Here is an 18,785-nt window from a genome sequence, read left to right as displayed (position 1 = left end):
CATCAGGCCCACGGGGAGGGCTGCCACATGGAGCCGGCTGTGATGTGATGAAGTGAGGCAGGGAGGGAAGGGGTGCTTCCCCAGACTCCCCTCATGTGCTGGGCAGGGCAGAAGCCGGATGTGCTTCCTTTCCTCTTTTTTGTTGGTCACGCTGCGTGGCATGCGGGATCTTAGTTCTCTGACCAGGGATTGAACCCGTGCCCCCTGCAGGGGAAGCATGGAGTCCTAACCACTGGACCGCCAGGGAAGTCCCAGACGTGCTTCCTTTCCTACTCTTTGCTGGAGGAGGAGGGCTTGCTCTGTGAAGCAAGGGGACTAAAAGACCCTCTCTCACCTCTTCTGTGACTTGCTCCCCAGCATTAGGCAAAACTCACCGGGTCACTATCTATGAATGTTCTGCCTGTGTGGCTATTTTGGTGCTGCCTAATCACATGTTGTAATTTTATTCTGAACATTTTTAAAAAAAATCACAACAGCGGAGGCACAGGCCTGGGCTGGGACACCACTCCACAGCTCACGTTCCAGGGACAAACAAACCCCACAGAGTGTATTAGGCACCCCGGCTTGAGGCTTGCTTGTCTTGACCACGACAGATGAGCAAACTGAGAAGGAAGCACGCCTGTTATTCCCAAATTCCCTTCTAATTGCCAAGCAGGGTGCTGATGGCTGAGGACAGCATCAGACGGGCTGTGTGTAAGCGCCTTCTCGGTGCCCAGCTCTTCACTCACTCGCTCGGGAAACCGTCCCGACTCACCTGGTGGAGGCCTACGTGGTCGGGATTCCGAATGGCGTCCTGAGAGCGGCCGTCAAGACAGGTGTGGCTGCTGGGAAATCCAGCAGTGCTTCATAAGTCAGGCACGGGCCAGAGAAGCAAGTTCTGACATCCTGCCTTAGGTATTCCCCAGGGAGAAGTCCCATCCGGGAGGGGACGTGCCATGTAGCTGCGACACGGAGCTCACATCCTCTCTCAGCAGCCTCCAGGGGGTAGTAGAAAGTGGGGGCATCTGGGGAATGGATCTGGTAAATGCGGGCAAGCCTGATGCCAACTCTGCAGGCTAAACAGTTTTTCCAAAAGCTACTGCTTTCTGAAAACGGTTGTGGATTTCTTGCAGGAGCCTCGGCGGCATCTCTCTGCAGCCCAACACTTCCTCGCTGTCCCGGGGCAATGGGGCTGGGCAGGACAGCTGAAGACATCCTTTGATTTTTTAAGTGCCTCATAACACTCCACCATGTCCCCATGAGGGCCGAGCCGACTTAGGAAGGCCCATCAAACCCATAAACATTTGGGGGAAATGTATTTTTCCTACCCTGGAACTTTCAATTGTTCAGTCTCCCCACATCCTGATTGTTTCCAGGCTTGGAGCCCTCCAGGGTGGGTGACATGTGGGAAGACCCAGGTTCTTGTCCTGCCTGGAGGTTTGACCTGGGCAAGTCACTTAACCCCATTCATGCCTAGGTTTGAAGATCAAATAAGATGACCCATGTGAAAGTACTTTGACAACCCAGAAGTGTTATTTAAATATATTTTTTACTGACCAGGTCATTTATGTTTATGTCTTATAAAGGAAGAAACTGAGGAAGTAGCATTTTGATTTCACCAAGCATGGCTTTCAAACTATTATATGATAATAGCTCTAACTTCAATCGGGCATTTACTGGCATTTGGCAGTTTTATACACCATTTCTGGGGATGGATTAAACGGCAACAAATCTATACTTTCCCAGGTGAGGGGACTTGGTTGGTCCTATTCTCCCCTTTCTTCCTGCCACACATCAAGGACCAGACGTTTTGAGACGACCCAGTGATTATTGGGATACAGAGAGTTCTTGAACTCTTCCAGGAAAGGAAGCTGGTTGGCCCAACCTTAGTCTGAGAAGCACAGAAACGGACACACTGCTCCACATGTGCTGCTCTGAGTGGAGCTCTTAGGGGCCCACAGACTCCACGAGCCTACTGTAGTTTCCACAGACAGGCCAAGTGGTTCCCTTGCATGGATGAGTGTGTATAAAACATGATGGCTATAGCAAAGTTCAAAGGTTTATGATTTTCTACCCTGGTTAATAACAGGAGCCATGCTTGAAAGGGTGACATCACAAAGGCAGAATCATGGCTCCCCATGTAACTGATTTCTACCATCAGGCACAGTTTTATACAGTGGAAAATGGGTAGAGGATGTGGGCTTCTCTGGGTCGGGAGAGAACAGGTTAGTCAGGATGGGAACAGCCACGTGCCAGCCGGCTCAGGTCTCCTCTGCTGAGTGCTTCCATCCAAGAAGAGCTTGGACAGCGAGAAGGAAGCTCTCCTGTCCAGAGCAGAGGGCATGTAAAGCCGTGATTCTTAGCAGAAAGAGGTCCCACAGTTCCCAAATGATGGCTTGAGGCCTCCAAGATAACCTCATTGACACTTCCTGTGGTTACAGCAACTGAACCCACTGGACTAAAACTAAAGCAGAAATGCTCCTGCCACTGCTCAGATGTCTCTCTTTGCTGGGACACTCTCTGAAACCAGGCAACTCTTATAGCTCCTTTGCTACCATAATATAATGAAGGTGCTGTTTACCAAACATGGACCCTATGCCTGGCACACAACCGACCAGCATTACTTCCAATAACGGCAGAGTAATTTTCAGCCCCAATTTACAAAAGAGAAGCTCTGAGGTCACAGAGAAAGGACCTGGACACCCGAGCCTGGGGTCCGCTGGCTCCCGAGGACCATGGCCACCCTGCACCACCCCACCCTTCCCCAGAGCTGCTCCACCCCGGGTCCCCACTCCCACACATTATCACAGGACCGTGTCCCACACCACTTCAGGTTAGGACTTAAACACTTTCTAGTAACTTAACCTGAAGTTGTAACATCTTACGACTTCCTCTCGGGGCCTCAGCTGGCCGTGCTGCGAGTGGTGGCGGTGGTGGGGGGTTATGTACAAAACTGCAGCCTGGAGAGAGGACAAATCCTTTCAAGCTCATCTTTTCTGACCTTTACTCTCCCTGCTTTGGGCCACTTTGATCTCTGCAAGATGCACACTCCTTCAGATGCTCGGCAGGCAGGCTGCCAAGCAATACAGTTTTAAATTCCTTTGCAAACAAATAAAAGATACCCTTGAAAATCCTGCTCTGTAAAATTTCAGCTCTGAAGCTTCCTTTTCATAGATTTTCCAAAGCAACTTATTTTTCAAACATTTGTAATATTTGGAAATACCCCTAGCAATCTTCATCTCTATCTATACCATCTGGCTGCTTGACAAACGGCAATTACACGGAGTCAGGCAGATCTGGCATTCTTAAAAAAATAAAAGGGAAAAGTGGGCTCCTCACTGAAGTTTACATGACATTTGCACATTGCTCAAGTGCTTCCCAAACAAAAGCAGGCGTTTGCAGTATCTGTGGCAGAGAGGCAGCAAGCGCTTCAGGAGGTTTGCCCGTTGCTCCCTTCAGCAAGCATGCAGCTGTGGGCTGCCGTCCTTGTGTTGACACCCCGCGCGCGGGGCCCTACGGAGTGAATGATGTCTTACGGAAGCCGCGAGGACGCAGGGAGGCATCTCCCACCAGAGGTGAGGGAAGGCGGGAACGCGACCGGCGGGGAGCGGGGGGCGGGGAGCGGCCAGGTCCCAGGATGGCCCTGCGCAGCCGCACAAGGGCTCTGGAGAGGGTGCCGGTTCCAGAACCCCGCTGGCCAGGGTAGGAACCAGAGTGCGTGCCTTGGCCTCTCTGAGCCTCAGCATCTCTGCAGAAAGATGGACAGTCCACAACCAGCCCGTGGAAAGTACTGGTCCCCGGGCCCTGGCGGCCCCTTACCGAGCAGGCTGATGCCCAGCCGGGACAGGCCCTGCCGGAGCCCCTCGCCTAGGCTCTCCGGGAGCTGCCGCCGCCACTCCTCCTGCCGGTTGTAATGCTCCTCATCCAGCGAGAGCCGGTCCATGTTCCGGGCCAGGCTCGTGGCCAGGTTGGTGATGGAGGTGAGGGTACCTGAGGGCACAAGAGCACGTGGGTTGGTCTCCTGGTCACATAGATGGTGGCCCCAAGGGGAGTGGTCCCTGGAGCACTGTGGGGGAGGGGAGAGGGAGGTGGAAGCACATCTGCCTTCTGGACTCGCCCATGGAGGGTGACGGTGGCTTCCCCTCGGTCAGTTTGAAGAAGCAGCCTTAAGACAATGAGGTGAAGATGAGCACTTGCTGACAAGGGTGATGGCACTCCTCACAGGGGGTAGAATTAGAAGCTCCGTTACCAGAAAAATGCCCACGGCCTCATAGGAAGCTATCATGCACTTTCATTTGACTGTTAGGGCTTGGCTAAAATAGTTAGTTTTGAAGTCCTCACTGAGGCCCAGTTTTGAAAGTTGCAATTTGCCTGCTCTGATTTGAAAGGGTAAGGTTATGTTGCTGAATTTTAAACAGATCGCAAAGGAATGTTTCTACTTTAGCAATAAAATTTATTTCACCCTATTACTTTAGTCATAGTAGAGGAAGACACTAAACTTTTATCATTTGACAGTCAGGAAATAATTATTATGCCACAGAGAATATGTGTGATTTTGATATTCAGGGTGTTAGCTGAAAAAAAGTGAGGACATCAAAGGGAGTAAAGCATGTGAAAGCCACGATTCCGTCTGGTTTTCCCAAGAAAGGCTATTTCTGCATCTTGCTCAAGACAGTCATAATCCCCTCTAGCAAGTCTGCATAGACCCCAGTGAGCAAAACTGAAAGACATCAACGGACATATCCTGAAGCTAATGAATTAGTTCATCTGTTATTGGATGTCTAGTTTTCAGAAGAAATGGAAGATGTTGTTTTTGCAGCTGCGTCTTAACCAGTCATCTGAAAAGAAAAAATCCACGTACACACACACAGACAAACCAAACAGATTTTCCTAAGAGAAGGAGAGAACGAGTGTAAAAAACATTCAGTGAGTCACTATGCTAAAATTACTGCCGGAGTGCAATCTAGCAAGTGTTGGTTGTCTTATTTTAAAATAAAAACAACAGAACCACAAAGATTCAAGTGTCAAGAGTGAGAAATCCACCAGTGACTCATCTGTGAGTTCCTGCAGCTCGGCTCACAGGCCTCCCGGATGACCGGGGCCCCGGGGGAGTGGTCCCGTGACTGTCCATGGAATTTGGTTTATTGCTCTTGTTGTTCTCTTGCCAGTCCCCCTCTATGGATCATGGGTTCTCATATTTCGAGCTCAAGTCTTGTTTGAGGCCTTCTAGAGACTTCTGTAACCTGCCCACTCATAACAGAGTTGCAGTACTGTTGACAGTAAAAAGCCTTTTATGGGGGAGGAGGCCTTTGCCCTGTTTCCCCTGCCTCCTGCTGAGAAGAAACGGGGACTCAGATGGCCCTTGTTAGTTCCCGAGTCACTGCCAACCTGACCAAAATATGGGCAAACAAACACACGGATGAAAGGAAAGCACGCTCTCCTTCTTGTGGGCGGCATTTTGGCTTCTGCGCCTGATGACCCGTCTGGGCCACAAGGTGGCACTGTTTACGTGGCGTGCTAGGGAAAAGCTGGCTCTTTCACCTCCCAATCGGCTTCCACGTCAAAACGTATCCATAGCCTTACAAAAGTTATGACAACTGTATCTACATTTAAAAAAATATGATGAGGCAACACAGTGTAGGATTTCTGATGTTTAGCAGAAGTCCTGAACACCTTTAATATTTCTGTATTTATCACATGGAATAACAGTTGAGCCAATCCTTGTTTTCCCATTGGGAGGTTTCAAATTCTGAAGTTTCTGAAACATTTTCACACACTACAGGCAAGCAGTGATCTGTTTAAAACATAAGACATTATATATGAGCTTTGTTACAGATCCAACACTTCACTGCCAGCTAACAAGCCAAACAAAGTTAGAGGCAAACTTAATTCACTGAAAACTTTTAACACGTTCTTTAAAAATAAAAAATAAGAGAGGGAAGGAATGAAAATACGACCTCATTACAAGGAACCCGAATAGCTACCTTTGGAAATGTGCTTCACAAATGATGTCGTCCCTCTGGAAACTCCGCTCACAAAGGCTCCTGGGCCTCGGGTCAGCCCCTCGTACGGAAGCCTGAAGAAGTCGGCGATGCCATTCCCGATGCTTCGCACCAAACTTGCCGGGCTGCCAAGGATTTCCAGGGATCCAACCACCCAGCCTGTGAGGGACCAAAGGGAAGGGGTTACTGAAATCTTAAACACAGCATTTTCAACATATGGGACAAGTGACCCATTTTCCCTGCAATTCACTTTTCACACTAGAATGGAGAATGTAATAAGCTCCTTTGGAGCAAAATATGGGAAATAACTCATTCACTGTGAATTCATAAATGGCAAACTTTCATACTTTATAAATCAAAGTGATCCTTTTGGCGGCCTCACAAATAGCTTTAATATGACTTCCCTGCCCGAGCCTCCCGTATTCCTGCTAAAAGGGACCCGTGTGCAGGGGACGATGCTCCCGCCCCAGAGGAAAGGCAGTCCCTGGGGCTGCAGGTGTTCGCAGGCTGGGAAGTTATCCTTAAAACCTCCTTGGGCAGCGGAGGCACCAGGATGAGGAGGAGATGCCGGGTCAGGGGAGGAGGCCAGATGCTAAATGGGGTGTTGCAGAGGGGATGCACAGTTCTGACGGGGATGGAGGAAGTTATTTTTAATCTTTCCCCATCCTACCAAGCTGAGCGCTTCCCTTTGGAGTGGAGCTGGAGCCAGAGAAATGTTTCCCCTTCAAGCCCAGCTTCAGTTGTGTAAACTCTGGTGACAGGGACATGCTGATTAGGTTAGCGAGAGGGGTGTGTTCCCTGCGAATGTCCCAGGAGGGGAGCTTTGGATCTGGTTTCCTACTTGAGCTGGGGCTTGCCAGGAGCCGCCCGCTCAGCGGCGGCCTGACTGCCGAGCGCTCGGCCCCGTGGGAACGGGCTGTGGCGTGGAGGCTGGAGCAGCTCCCCTTCGCCTTCCTCCCCGGGTGGGGGGCTCAGGGCTCTCGCCCGGAGGACGGGAGGTGCAGGCAAGGGCCGGGGGCTCCGGAGAGGAGGACGCCCAACAGACAGCTTCCCCCGGGGACACCGTGGCCTCTCCAGCCCAGGGCTGCGAGCGCTTTAACGGGGAGGCCACGGGGACAGGACCCATGTGGGAGCCGATCCTGCCCCCCCCCCAGCAGGGTTTTGGAGGCCAGGCCTGTGACAGAGACCCCCAGTCAAGTCATCAGTCCCAGGGAAGGTGTGGGTGCAAGAGCCAAGCCAGAGCCCTGAAGGGTTCCCAGGCCCAGCCCTTGTAGAGAGGGACGTTCTTAAATCTTGAGCCCACCTCTCTTCTCTGGAACATTAGAAGACAACACTAGGCTTTAGGTTAAAAGAGGGAGTAACTTCCAGAAGATGAAGATCATAAATGGAAGCGCCTATGGGCGCCAGGCATTCAACTCCCTATGTTCTCACAGCAACTCTTCAAGTCCTAGTACCTGCCTCCGTGTAAATTCAGATTAGCCAAGGACTGAGCCTCTCCCTGGGTTCAGGGACTGCAGGGGACAGAGCCTGCTCCGATGCGGTGTCGCCCCGTCTCCACCATCTCAAAGGCAGGACAAGGAGGAAACTGCGGCTCAGAGGTTGAGTCAGTTCTCACAGTCTCCCCGCCGTCTAGACACGTGGGAGGGTTTCAAGCCAGGATTACCTCGCTCCAGAGCCCACCCTCCCTCTTCCTGGGAGCCCAGGCTGCGCTGAGTAGTAGGCAGGGTACCGTGGAAGGCTGTGGAATAGTCTTCCTCGGAGGGCCTTCTCTGGAGGTGAAGAAACAACAAATTTCCTTTAGCTTGGCAGAGTTGTAAGGTTCGCCTGGAGGCAGAAGATTGGACTAGAAACATCTTAATTCCCCTTCTCTCCTAAAGTTCCATGGAGAGATAAAGAAAGGTGCGTAGCCACTGCCAAGCAAAGACTACTCACTCTACAATGGGCCCACTCAGGCCAGGGCAGCGGGGCACAGGGTGTGTGGAAAGCACCCAGCCACACCTTCTAGCCCTCACCCCGGCTACGGGACGGTGAGGGAGACTCTCCTGGCTTAGGTTCACTGCTGATGGGAAGGCTATGTGTGGACCAGAGCTACTTCTCAGTGGCCTCTGAGATGGCCAGAAAAGGACCAAAGCATCTGAGGGCATTCCTTCTTTAATTATTTCCCTCCAAAAGCACATGTATCTTTTTCTTACTTGTTTCGAGACTTTTGTTGAAAACAAGTGCCTGTCTGGCTTCCCACTGAACTGAGCCTTGGAGGTAGAGGGGGACCCCAGGAAATGACAGAGCCCACATTCTTTTCTTCAAATAGGGTCAGTTGTCACTCATTTCTAATTACTGTTAAAACCTCTACAAGTCCTTCCCTAGAAATGAGGTCAGGGTATTTCAGTCATCCCAATGAGGAACCTTTTTATCAAGTCCAATGGGTGAATACTGACCCATGTGAGATGCAGAGGCAACTTGTCCACTCCCAGGCCAGACCTTTCCTTTCCTCTACTAGAATGCCAGTACATTCTCTTTAAGATGCTTCTACCCAGGGGTAACCTCCTACCATCTTCCCATTTCCAACTCTTTCAAAAATCACTGCTTTGCTCCAGATAATCTTCAGATTCTCTGCAGGCCTTTTGTGACAGAATTCCCAGCAGGCCTAAAAACTTGGCCCTCTATTTCAGAATTTCTTGTCTCAGCATATAATGAGATTGAGACAACAGCTTAGAGAACTTTTAGGTGGATTACAAAAAATCCAAACAGAATGTTCTTGTGAAAGCTCATGAAAAACAAAACAGAGAGATCATTGTTAGCACATAGGCTGCAGGGACGTGGTTCCTTGGTGGTCACAGTTGGAGTCTCTCTGCCAGCTCATTACTCTGATGGGTGCTCCCCACACCTCAGCCTACTGTGATGACCAGACGGACGGGAAGCTTATTCCTTCCCAGGCTCCAGAGCAGAGCTCAGTAACCTACAGGCATGCTTCTCAGGTTAAAAACAAAAACTGCCTGAAAGAGTAGGTTTTTAATATACCCGTCTATTAAATTTGAAGTCGTAGCTGCTCATATTTAAATAATATCTTCGCAAGAGGGAAATATTTTCTTCATTGTTGTACAAGCTATCAAAACAACAGTTCCCGGGCAGGGACCTTCCCTGATCTTGCCCTTTTCAGTTGAGAGTTCTGGGTAGCACTCTAACTCTATGAATTCTGTTATGGAGAAAATGTAATCTTACCAGTAGGGCAACTACGTGGGTCAGTCACTGCTACAACGTTACCTTATATGGGAACGCACCCACCAAGTACAACATTACCAAGGTCTCTCCTTTGATACTTTCAGAAAGGAAGACCTCCATGCTCTTTACCAGAAGGGGCTGCAAGACCCACTCTGGTTGTTTGGTGTCGGTTGCTTGAATGCATGGGAACGCGAGGAGCCAGATTATCAGACTGAAACCACTTTAGAGTGAACTTAGGTCAAGAAGGCGTGTTCTGAAGCCAATTACCATAGGGTATCAGGAGACAACTTGGTCTCTAAAGCAAGCTTCAGTGCACAGTGCTCCCCATACAACATTTTGTACACATATTCAAAGCACCCCCTGCGGACTCCCTCCGCCCCGGGCTCAGGTCTTTGGAGAGGCTGAGGTGCCTACAGCTGTCTCTTTGCCATCTGTCTAGACAGGCAGGGATGTGCTGGGTAGATAGAAGGCTCTTCATGCCTCTGGTGAGCACACAGATCCTCTGAATTCTCACCTGGAGCTATTCATGGACTGTAATGAAGAAAGCTAACAGCCCAGAACTGGATTTCTTTTAGGCCCAGGACCTGAGGGCCTGGGCTGGTTTTTCTGGCCGCACTAGTGCCCTAACATAGAGCCTTGTGCCTGCAAGGAGCGGAAAAAGCGTTTGCTAAATGGGATTAAAATTCTGTTATATAACAGCAAATATAACAGCTACTACTGCTTGAGTGTTCATTAAGTGCCAACCAAAATTCAGGGTACTTTACATACTTTCACTTTTTCCTGTCAAAAATCTTAAAACCCATTTTATGGATGAGGAAACTGAGACATGGGAGGTTCAATAACTTGCCCAAGGCCTCACAGCCAGCAGTGGCAGAGTCTGGATTCAAATCCATTACTATCTAACTGCAAAGGCTGTGCTCTTCACCTCCCACCAAGCTGCTTCCCTATGTCTTGAAGTCAGTAAGTCCACCCCAAAGCCTTTCCTTTCTGCTCACGCTCCAGCTCATTGTGGCCCCTGGGCTGTGTCCTCACCTGCTCTGAAGAGAGCCCCCGCAGCGTAGTGCATGGCCAGGGCGTGGACAAGCTGCCTGGCCGTGGTGAAGATGGGGCCTCTTTCAAACACTGAGAAGGAGAGCGGGGTGTGGTCGGAGGCTATGTACAGCTTGAGGGAAGCATGGATGCTGACGAGGAGATTCACCGGCTGTATCACCAGCTTCCGTAACTTCACAGCATGCACCAAGGCCCTGGCATGCTGCCTGACCTGCACGGGCAACACCTGTTTCCCACCTGCGAAGACCGTGGGGTGACCGGCCGGGTTGCTGCTAGGAAGGTAGGTCTCAAACAAAGTTTTGATGTAGTAGACAAATGTATCTTCCACATATAAGCGGGCAGGTTTCAATTCAAAACTGAACTCGTTAATATCAGATAAGAAGCTCCTGCCCTCAGTTAAGGTGAGGCAAAGTTTGATGAAACAGTTTTTCTTGTATTCTTCCAAATCTTTGCTAGACGTAAGGAGACTCTGCATCTTGGAACACTGAATAGATTCTGTTTTCTCCCCCTGGCAGACCAAGACAGCAAAGTGGAAACTGGACTTGTTATATAGCTGGTTGTCCAACTGCAGGTCCCTACAGCAGACCTCCACACAGTAAAGGTGAAAGAGGGCGGTGGCCGTCTCTTCCTCAGGGACGTGACCAGCCACCGGGGCTATTTGGAGAAAAACATTGTCCAGTGTGAGTCTCAGGAGCTCAGATGACACTCTGTGGCGGGTGAGGTCATCGAGCACCGCCAGGCTCAACTGAGTGATGGACATTTTAAATGTCACAAGCTTCTCCAGAGTTCTACAGGAGAAAGGGAAAAGAACATGAGCCTCCCCTGCTTTTCTTTTCCTCCCTCCCTTTCTTCCTTAATGTCTTAGTTTTTAATGATAGTGCCTTATTAAACACCTCCTGATGTCCCATCAGATTCTCACAAGAAACAAATAAGAACTCAACTTTCAGTACATCGTGTCTGGACAGAGCCGGTCATACTCCAACAGTATTGGGAAATGTTCCCAAAGGGACTATTACAAGTTCTTGTCGTGTTGCTGTATGTATCATGTTTCCCTTACCAACACCAGATTTTTTACTCTCAAATTCCTCTAGTTCTTTGTGCACTGATTCTCTGTCATGATCATCACAAAGCAGAAAGTCACAATAAAATAACCAAGATGCCTTACACTGGGAAAGTACAGCAAGCAGGAGGAAACTCACCGTGAAGCCGCCCCATGACGGCCCAGCTACCAGCGTCTCAGGCTCCGCCCCCCTCGTCACGCTTAGAGCTGAGCTGCCCACGCTCCCGTCTCCGCCGACCCCTCTAACGTGCGCTAAACCACTGGGCTCTCACTCCCGTCAAGGTCATCTCTCCAGAAATTCACCCCTTTCCTATATCGTTTTTTCTTCACCACTAGCAGCTTATAAACATGCTCTTATTTCTCTTGTCTTAAAAAATCCCTCCTGTAACTCTATCTCCCCCTCTAGCTATTACTCATTTTCCTGATCCTCTTTACATAAAAACTCCAAAGCATATATACACCTTGTCTGCTATTCCTCACTTTCCATTTTCTCTTAACCGTGCTCCAGGCAGGCCTTTGTGCCCACTAGTCTACCAAAGCAAGTCTCGTCAAGGCCCCCAAGGGACTTCCATGTGGCTAAATCAAATGATGGGCATTGAGTTTGTGACTCATTCACCCTACAATGGCATTTGACGGGGTCAATAACTTCCTCCTTCTGGAAAAACTTTCTTTGCATGTCTGCTCTCAGCTCTTGTACGTCTGGTCACTCATCACCTATGGGATATCGTCCTCTTAAAGTTAAGGTGCCCAAGGTTGAGCCCTTGGTCCTCTTCTCTTCCCATCTCCACTCCCTCCCCTTGGATATCTTCATCCAGGCCTATGATTTGATGTGCATCTATATGCTGATGACTTCCAAAGTCACATATTCAGCCTAGAACTCCCTGTGAACTCTGACCTTGTATTTCTAACTGCCCATCCACAAAGTAGTGACTTACAGGTCTCAAAAGACATCTCGAGCGGTCACGTCTGTAGTCAAACTCCTGATCTCACCCCCAGTCCCACATGCAGTCGTTCTCATCTTAGTTCATGACAACCACATCCTACCAGCAGCTCAGACCAAAAATTTTGGAGTCCTCCTTGATGCCTCTATTTTCAACCCTTATCCAATGCCTCAGGGAAATCCCATTGGCTTTTCCTTAAAATACATCCCAAATCTGACCATTTCGTACCAATTCCCCTGACAGCGTAGCCTAAGCCATCACAACCTCTAGTGTGAATAACTGTGAATAGTCTCCTGACCAGTCTCCCTGCTTCCTCCTGTGCTTCTCTATAGTCTACTGCAAAAGCACAGGGAACTATATTCAATATTCTGTGACAAACCATAATGTAAAAGACTATGAAAAAGAATATAGATGTGTATAACTGAGTCACTTTGCTGTACAGAAGAAATTAACATTGTAACACTGTAACACTGTAAATCAACTATACTTCAGTAAACTTAAAAAAATAAAGCTGCCAATGGTCTTCTAAAAATTTAGGTCACATCATGTAACTTCTCTGCTCAAAACGCTCCAAGGACTTCCTGGTTTCACTCAGAATTAAAACGAAGCCCTACACGACGTGTCCCCTCCCTTCTAGCCCTTCCCTCCCTGACCCCAGGCACTAGTGCCTTCCTGTTCACCCTCTACACTTGGCCTGCACTGGCCTGTCCCCTGCTCCTCCAATACGCCAGGCACACTGCTTCCGACCTTTGAACTGGCTGTGCGCTTTGTCCGGAAAGCTCACCCCAGATGATCACATTACTACCCCCCTCGCTGCTTTCAAGTGGCTCAAATGTTAACTTCTCGGTGAGGCTTACCTACACCAAGTTTTCCAAACTACACTTGCTCTGTCCCTGTGCCCAGGTACTACTAGTCCGTCCCAGGCTCTGTTTTTATCCCTGCAGAATGCCATCTTTCTACTGAACCATAACATTTCCTTTTTTATTCTGTTTATTCTCTGTCCTCCCTTTCCCCACCTATGAGAATGTGATCTCCTCGGGAGCAGGGATTTTGGGCTTTTAGGTCACTGGTGTATCCTCATCCCTACAATAGCACCGGCGTCCAGTAAGCACTTGAAAAATATTTGCTGAACAAATGAATTAAGGAAATACAAGCAAATACTTGTTCCTTTCCTATTTCTACCACTGAATGTATGGATTGTTGCTACTGTCATCAACAATGCCCTACTAATGCCCTAGATAAAACGTTCCTGAAATTGTCGTGTGGGCTTGAAATTTTGGGTTATGCAAGTCAAAATTTAGTCTCCAGTTCTGTTACACTATTAATTTTTTTTTTACAATCACTTCTGGGCAAAGGAAACAGTCTACCCAACCTGTTTGAAATATTATAAATTCAAATTAATGATAATTTGGCAAGGTCCAAATTAATGAGTTCTTAACCATATATGAAAAGCAAGGAAATTTAAAAAAGGAGCTTAAACAAATGTATAAAAGTTGATATTACTATTTCATATTTTAAATAAAAATTTAAAAAATTAAAAATTTTCTGATTATAAAGTACACTCTTCTTGTAGAAAATTAAAATACAGAAAGTTTTAAAATAATCACTTATAACCACACATCTATTAACAATTTTGATTCTTTTCTTTTCAGTGTTATTTCTAGGAATGTTTTCCTTGCGTATGTGTGAGAATGTGTGTGCATATATGTACTTGTATGTGCACATAACTAGGATATTTATATGTTCAATTTTATATTCTGTTTGCTTTATTTAAGAGTCATCATATGTATTTTTCTCTTCCACTAAAATCCTATAAGTCTCTTTTCTGTGGATATACCATTTATGGTACATTTATGTATCATCTATTCCTCTGCTGACGGGGTTTGTACACTGAATATTTTGCCATTATAATTAGCAATGTGATAAAATCTCTCTGCATACCTTTTCCTACTTCTCTAATTATTGCTTATCTCAAGCTCTTAAAACTGTTAAAAGTGGAATTTCCAAGCCACAGGGATTTTAAAGCTCTTGATACATATTGCTAAAGTGCTTTCCAGAAAATAGTAACAATTTACACATTTACTAGGACTGTATAGGATGGAACATCATTGTTAATTCAGTAAGTAATATCTTATTTAAATTTGCATTTCTTTGATTACTTGTGTTTCCTCTTCCTAGAATTTTCTGTTCATGTCTTTTGCCCTTGTTTCATTTTTGGAAGGAGGGACTATCTTCATATTATTCCTACTGAATTATATGAGTTCCTTTAAATTAAGGATAATAACTCTGATTCATATTTGTAAAACCTGATGGCAACACTCAGGTCGAACAGGGGAAAATGTGGCTCTAAGAGGTGACTTTATTTTTGCTGTAGCTAAGTCTAATTACTAATTACTAGGTGGTCATGTGGATAGAGAAGTATTAATTTGTATTTCATGACAATGATAATGTATAATTCTAAGATGCATGTCTTAGTTTGTAAATCAGCTTGTTAAACTCACCACAGAAGAACTGGAAGGGGTACCCATGGAAGATGATATATTGCTTCTTATTATGGGTGTAATTTAATGCTAATAACCATACCCTTATGGATTATACAATAATTAACCAAAAGTTTTAATGTATATATTTGTATGACAAAGAATGGCAAATAGTAGGTTTACAACTTTATAATGGGAAACATACCCTGCTGATACTGAGATACTGATTAAGCCTACCTGTTGGTATTAGTTAAAATAGGTCCAGCTTTTCCTTCTGGGGCCACAGTGATGAAGATTGTGCCACACTGATGGACAGTGTCCACATACACACAGCCAAAGCCAGTCAGGAACACAACCTGCAAAAAGAATACTCAAAATCAGATTGAAAAGCAATAAGAAACACTATTGAAATGGCTTCAAATGTCCTTTTTAAAAAAAATTTTTAGTGGAGTATAGTTGCTTTACAACGTTGTGTTAGTTTCTACTGTACGGCAAAGTGAATCAGCCATATGTATACATATATCCCCTATTTTTTGGATTTCCTTCCCATTTAAGTCACCTCAGAGCATTGATTAGAGTTCCCTGTGCTATATATAGTACGTTCTCATTAGCTACCCATTTTATACATAGTATCAATAGTGTATGTATGTCAATCCCCATCTCCCAATCCATCCCACCCCCCTCTTTCCCCCCTTGGTGTCCATATATTTGTTATCTATGTCTGTGTCTCTGTTTCTGCTTTGCCAATAAGATCATTTATACCATTTTTCTAGATTCCACATATATGTGTTAATATACGATATTTGTTTTTTTCTTTCTGACTTACTTCACTCTGTATGACAGATTCTAGGTCCATCCACGTCTCTACAAATGACCCATTCTGAGGGTTGTCTTTTCATCTTGTTTATGGTTTCCTTTGCTGTGCAAAAGCTTTTAAGTTTCATTAGGTCCCATTTGCTTATTTTTGTTTTTATTTTCATTACTCTAGGAGGTGGGTCAAAAAAGATCTTGCTGCGATTTATGTCAAAGAGTGTTCTGCCTATGTTTATGCAATCCCTATCAAATTACCAATGGCATTTTTTCACAGAACAAAAAATTTTACAATTTGTATGGAAACACAAAAGACCCCGAATAGCCAAAGCAATCTTGAGAAAGAAAAACGGAGCTGGAGGAATCAGGCTCCCTGACTTCAGACTATACTACAAATCTACAGTAATCAAGTCAGTATGGTACTGGCACAAAAACAGAAATATAGATCAATGGAACAGGACAGAAAGCCCAGAGATAAACCCACGCACCTATGGTCACCTAATCTATGACAACAGAGGCAAGAATATACAATGGAGAAACGACAACCTCTTCAATAAGTGGTGCTGGGAAAACTGGACAGCTACATGTAAAAGAATGAAATTAGAACACTCCCTAAAACACCATACACAAAAATAAACTCAAAATGGATTAAAGACCTAAATGTAAGGCCAGACACTATAAAACTCTTAGAGGCTTCAAATGTCTTAAGTTCTGATTCAATACCACAAACACTTCCTGGTTATATTTCTTTATATCCATGTGTACAGGCTATTCAACTGACTTGAAATGAAAAAAAAAAGAATCAAATCCAGATTTTTCAATAGCCAGCTGTAAGGTTCATAGAAAAAAAAAAAAGATGGATGACAGGGCATGAGTGTCTTCATTCTCTACTTCTCTGGAATTGACAAATAACTCTGTATGGGCTGGAGCCCAGCCACGGGCCAGCTTTATGTGTGCGTACGAATCTCTGTGGGAAAAAAAACCCCTAAAACACAGAAATTGAAATGCAATGTGCAAAAAACTTTCAGGCTCTTGCGTTTTGACTTACTACCATAATGATAACCTTTTACGCTGGGGACACAAAAACATACCTGAAAACCCACCAACAAGACATGCTATAGTCCCCTCAAGGTCCCTCACATAACTTATAACAAGAATGTCAGATAACTTGATTTGCTTGGAGTAAAAATTAATTTTTCTTCCATGAGAAGGTGGACTAAGACTTAAAAAAAAGTTCTATTCCCCCCTGCAAAAAAGTTCTATCTCAGAAGCCAGGTGCCAGGCCAGCAGAACAGATGTCCTTTCAGAATTAGATACCAACGTTGCTTAAATGGATAAATATTTGAAATCAGAACTATTTGAAAAACAACTCCGAGGAGTCATGTTCACTGCCAGCATTACCTGAGGGTAAGGGCAAGAACCTCCTTGCGTTTGGGAATGTTGATACTGATGATTTGCAATATCAATTCAGTCCAATTCTAGGCCCTTTATTATTGTTAGAACCGCAAATAAAAGAAGAAAGACAGAAAATTCCTGGATGAAGGAACAAAGCTAGGTGTCTGCCTGGCATGTAATGAATGTGTTCTAATTTTGACCAAATGAAGAGGTACCAGAAAGAGTGTACACAGAACCACAGGAGTCTGTGATTCTCACCCTTGGAAGTGACTTCAAGGTTACTGGGCTTTTTCTTGTACAACGGCTCCTCCTTCATACATCCTCAGCGTCCTCAGCATCCAGGGCACCTGGAGGTCACCTCTGCCTCCTCCCTACTTTCATCTTCTGCTCTGCCGACTCCTGCCCTAGCCTTCTTTTTCATTCTATGGCCACTGCTCTAGCTTAGTTAGGTCCCTGAATGCCCCTCAGCACCCTCTGTGTGGACAACGCACTGTCCCCCCATGCAAATCCTTTCCAAATTCTATGTATTTTTGCACATATAGGGTAAGGACACCTTATTCCAGGAAGGTATTCTCTAATTTTTCCATTCCTTTCCTCAGATTGATACCTACTCCTACATTCCTAAAACACTTTAACCATACTTCTGTTTGATCACAAATCTTATTGCTTGCATTACAGTCACTGGTTTATACCATAGACTCAATCACTAGATTCTCAACTTCTTGAGGGCAGGAGTGGAGTCAGTTTGTATTCTCTATGGATATATTTCCCAAATGGACTGTTTTGCAAAAATATCTGTTTCAAAAGACTCTGTATTCTGAATTTGCCCTTTTTTGTTCCAAGATGAAAACTGAACTTGACTATGATAAAATGTGGAACGCAGCCAACCTAAAAAATGGCTCAGCTCACGAATCTAAAACAAACAGATATTCTTTGAGAGACAGTCACATTTATAAAAGCTATTATTTTGTATGACATGTAAAGTAAGTCAACTGCTTCCTTCCAGGCTTACAGACATGGGATTATTCATTTGACACAAACCTTTTTAAGGTCCTGTGCTCCCATGTATATTCCTTCCTCTCAAGGACTGTCCATAACTTCAGGGCATACCCCAGGGTTTTAGCAGAGTGTTAGAAACCAGAACTACTACCCCTCAAAGGAGGGAAGGAGGGGATCAGAGGAGGAAAATACTTATTGTTCTGCTCATCCTCAAAGCATTATTGTTCTGCTCATTCTCAAAGCAATCGGCAGGCATTTTGAAGTGAGGATACGTGTACTTCCTAAGATAATAAGGATAAGGCAAGCTGACGGTTTCTGTTAACTGCCCAGGGAACTCTGAAAGTAAGCAAATTAACCTAAACCTTTAAGGTACGTCTTCCAGCCAAAAACCTGGACCCTGGACAGAAATATTGCTGGGTGTCCCTTTTAGTCATCACTAGAACGGAAGAAACACAGACCTTAATTCTTGTAGCCTAGTCTTGTCTCCTTTTACATGTAGGGAAATAACCTGCAACACCAAGCATTTTGTGCAATGTGAGCTCTAGGGATTAGAGAGTTGGGAACCCAAGTGCCAGAGGAATTAGTGCCAGGTCCCCCAGAAATTAAAATAAATTCTTGTTTTGGTCTAATGGTTTGATCATTTAATCATTCAATCAATTATTGGATATTTAAGGTGAGCCTACAAGGAGCTCCTCACTGCGATAGGCACTGAGAAGAAATCATGCCCTCAAGTTGCTCCCAGCCTGGGTGGTGAAAAAGCCAAGTACACAAATAATAAGATAGGAGCTAAAAGTTCCAAGGCAGAGATGTATAAAATGTTTCTCCCTCTCAGGGTGTTAACCATCATGGT

At 45.8% G+C, this 18,785-nt stretch overlaps 1 protein-coding gene across 5 annotated transcripts in view; it reads right to left on the bottom strand.

Annotated features, from left to right (window-relative positions):
• Positions 1-18,785, bottom strand: part of VPS13B (vacuolar protein sorting 13 homolog B) — a gene marked incomplete at both ends in the record, with an annotated part of 778,321 nt that overhangs the window by 9,727 nt on the left and 749,809 nt on the right. For all 5 annotated transcript variants that reach the window (XM_079722541.1, XM_079722545.1, XM_079722542.1 and 2 more), the window contains 4 exons: positions 3,799-3,969; positions 5,964-6,140; positions 10,233-11,038; positions 14,969-15,087. In XM_079722541.1, coding sequence (XP_079578667.1) covers positions 3,799-3,969; positions 5,964-6,140; positions 10,233-11,038; positions 14,969-15,087 — 1,273 coding nt within the window. The remainder of the gene's footprint in view (positions 1-3,798; positions 3,970-5,963; positions 6,141-10,232; positions 11,039-14,968; positions 15,088-18,785) is intronic.

Source organism: Hyperoodon ampullatus (assembly GCF_949752795.1).
Source record: "Hyperoodon ampullatus genome assembly, chromosome: 17".
Classification (NCBI taxonomy): domain Eukaryota; kingdom Metazoa; phylum Chordata; class Mammalia; order Artiodactyla; family Ziphiidae; genus Hyperoodon; species Hyperoodon ampullatus.
The sequence above is the reverse complement of the archived record's forward strand: the minus strand, read 5'-3'. Positions and strand labels throughout refer to the sequence as shown.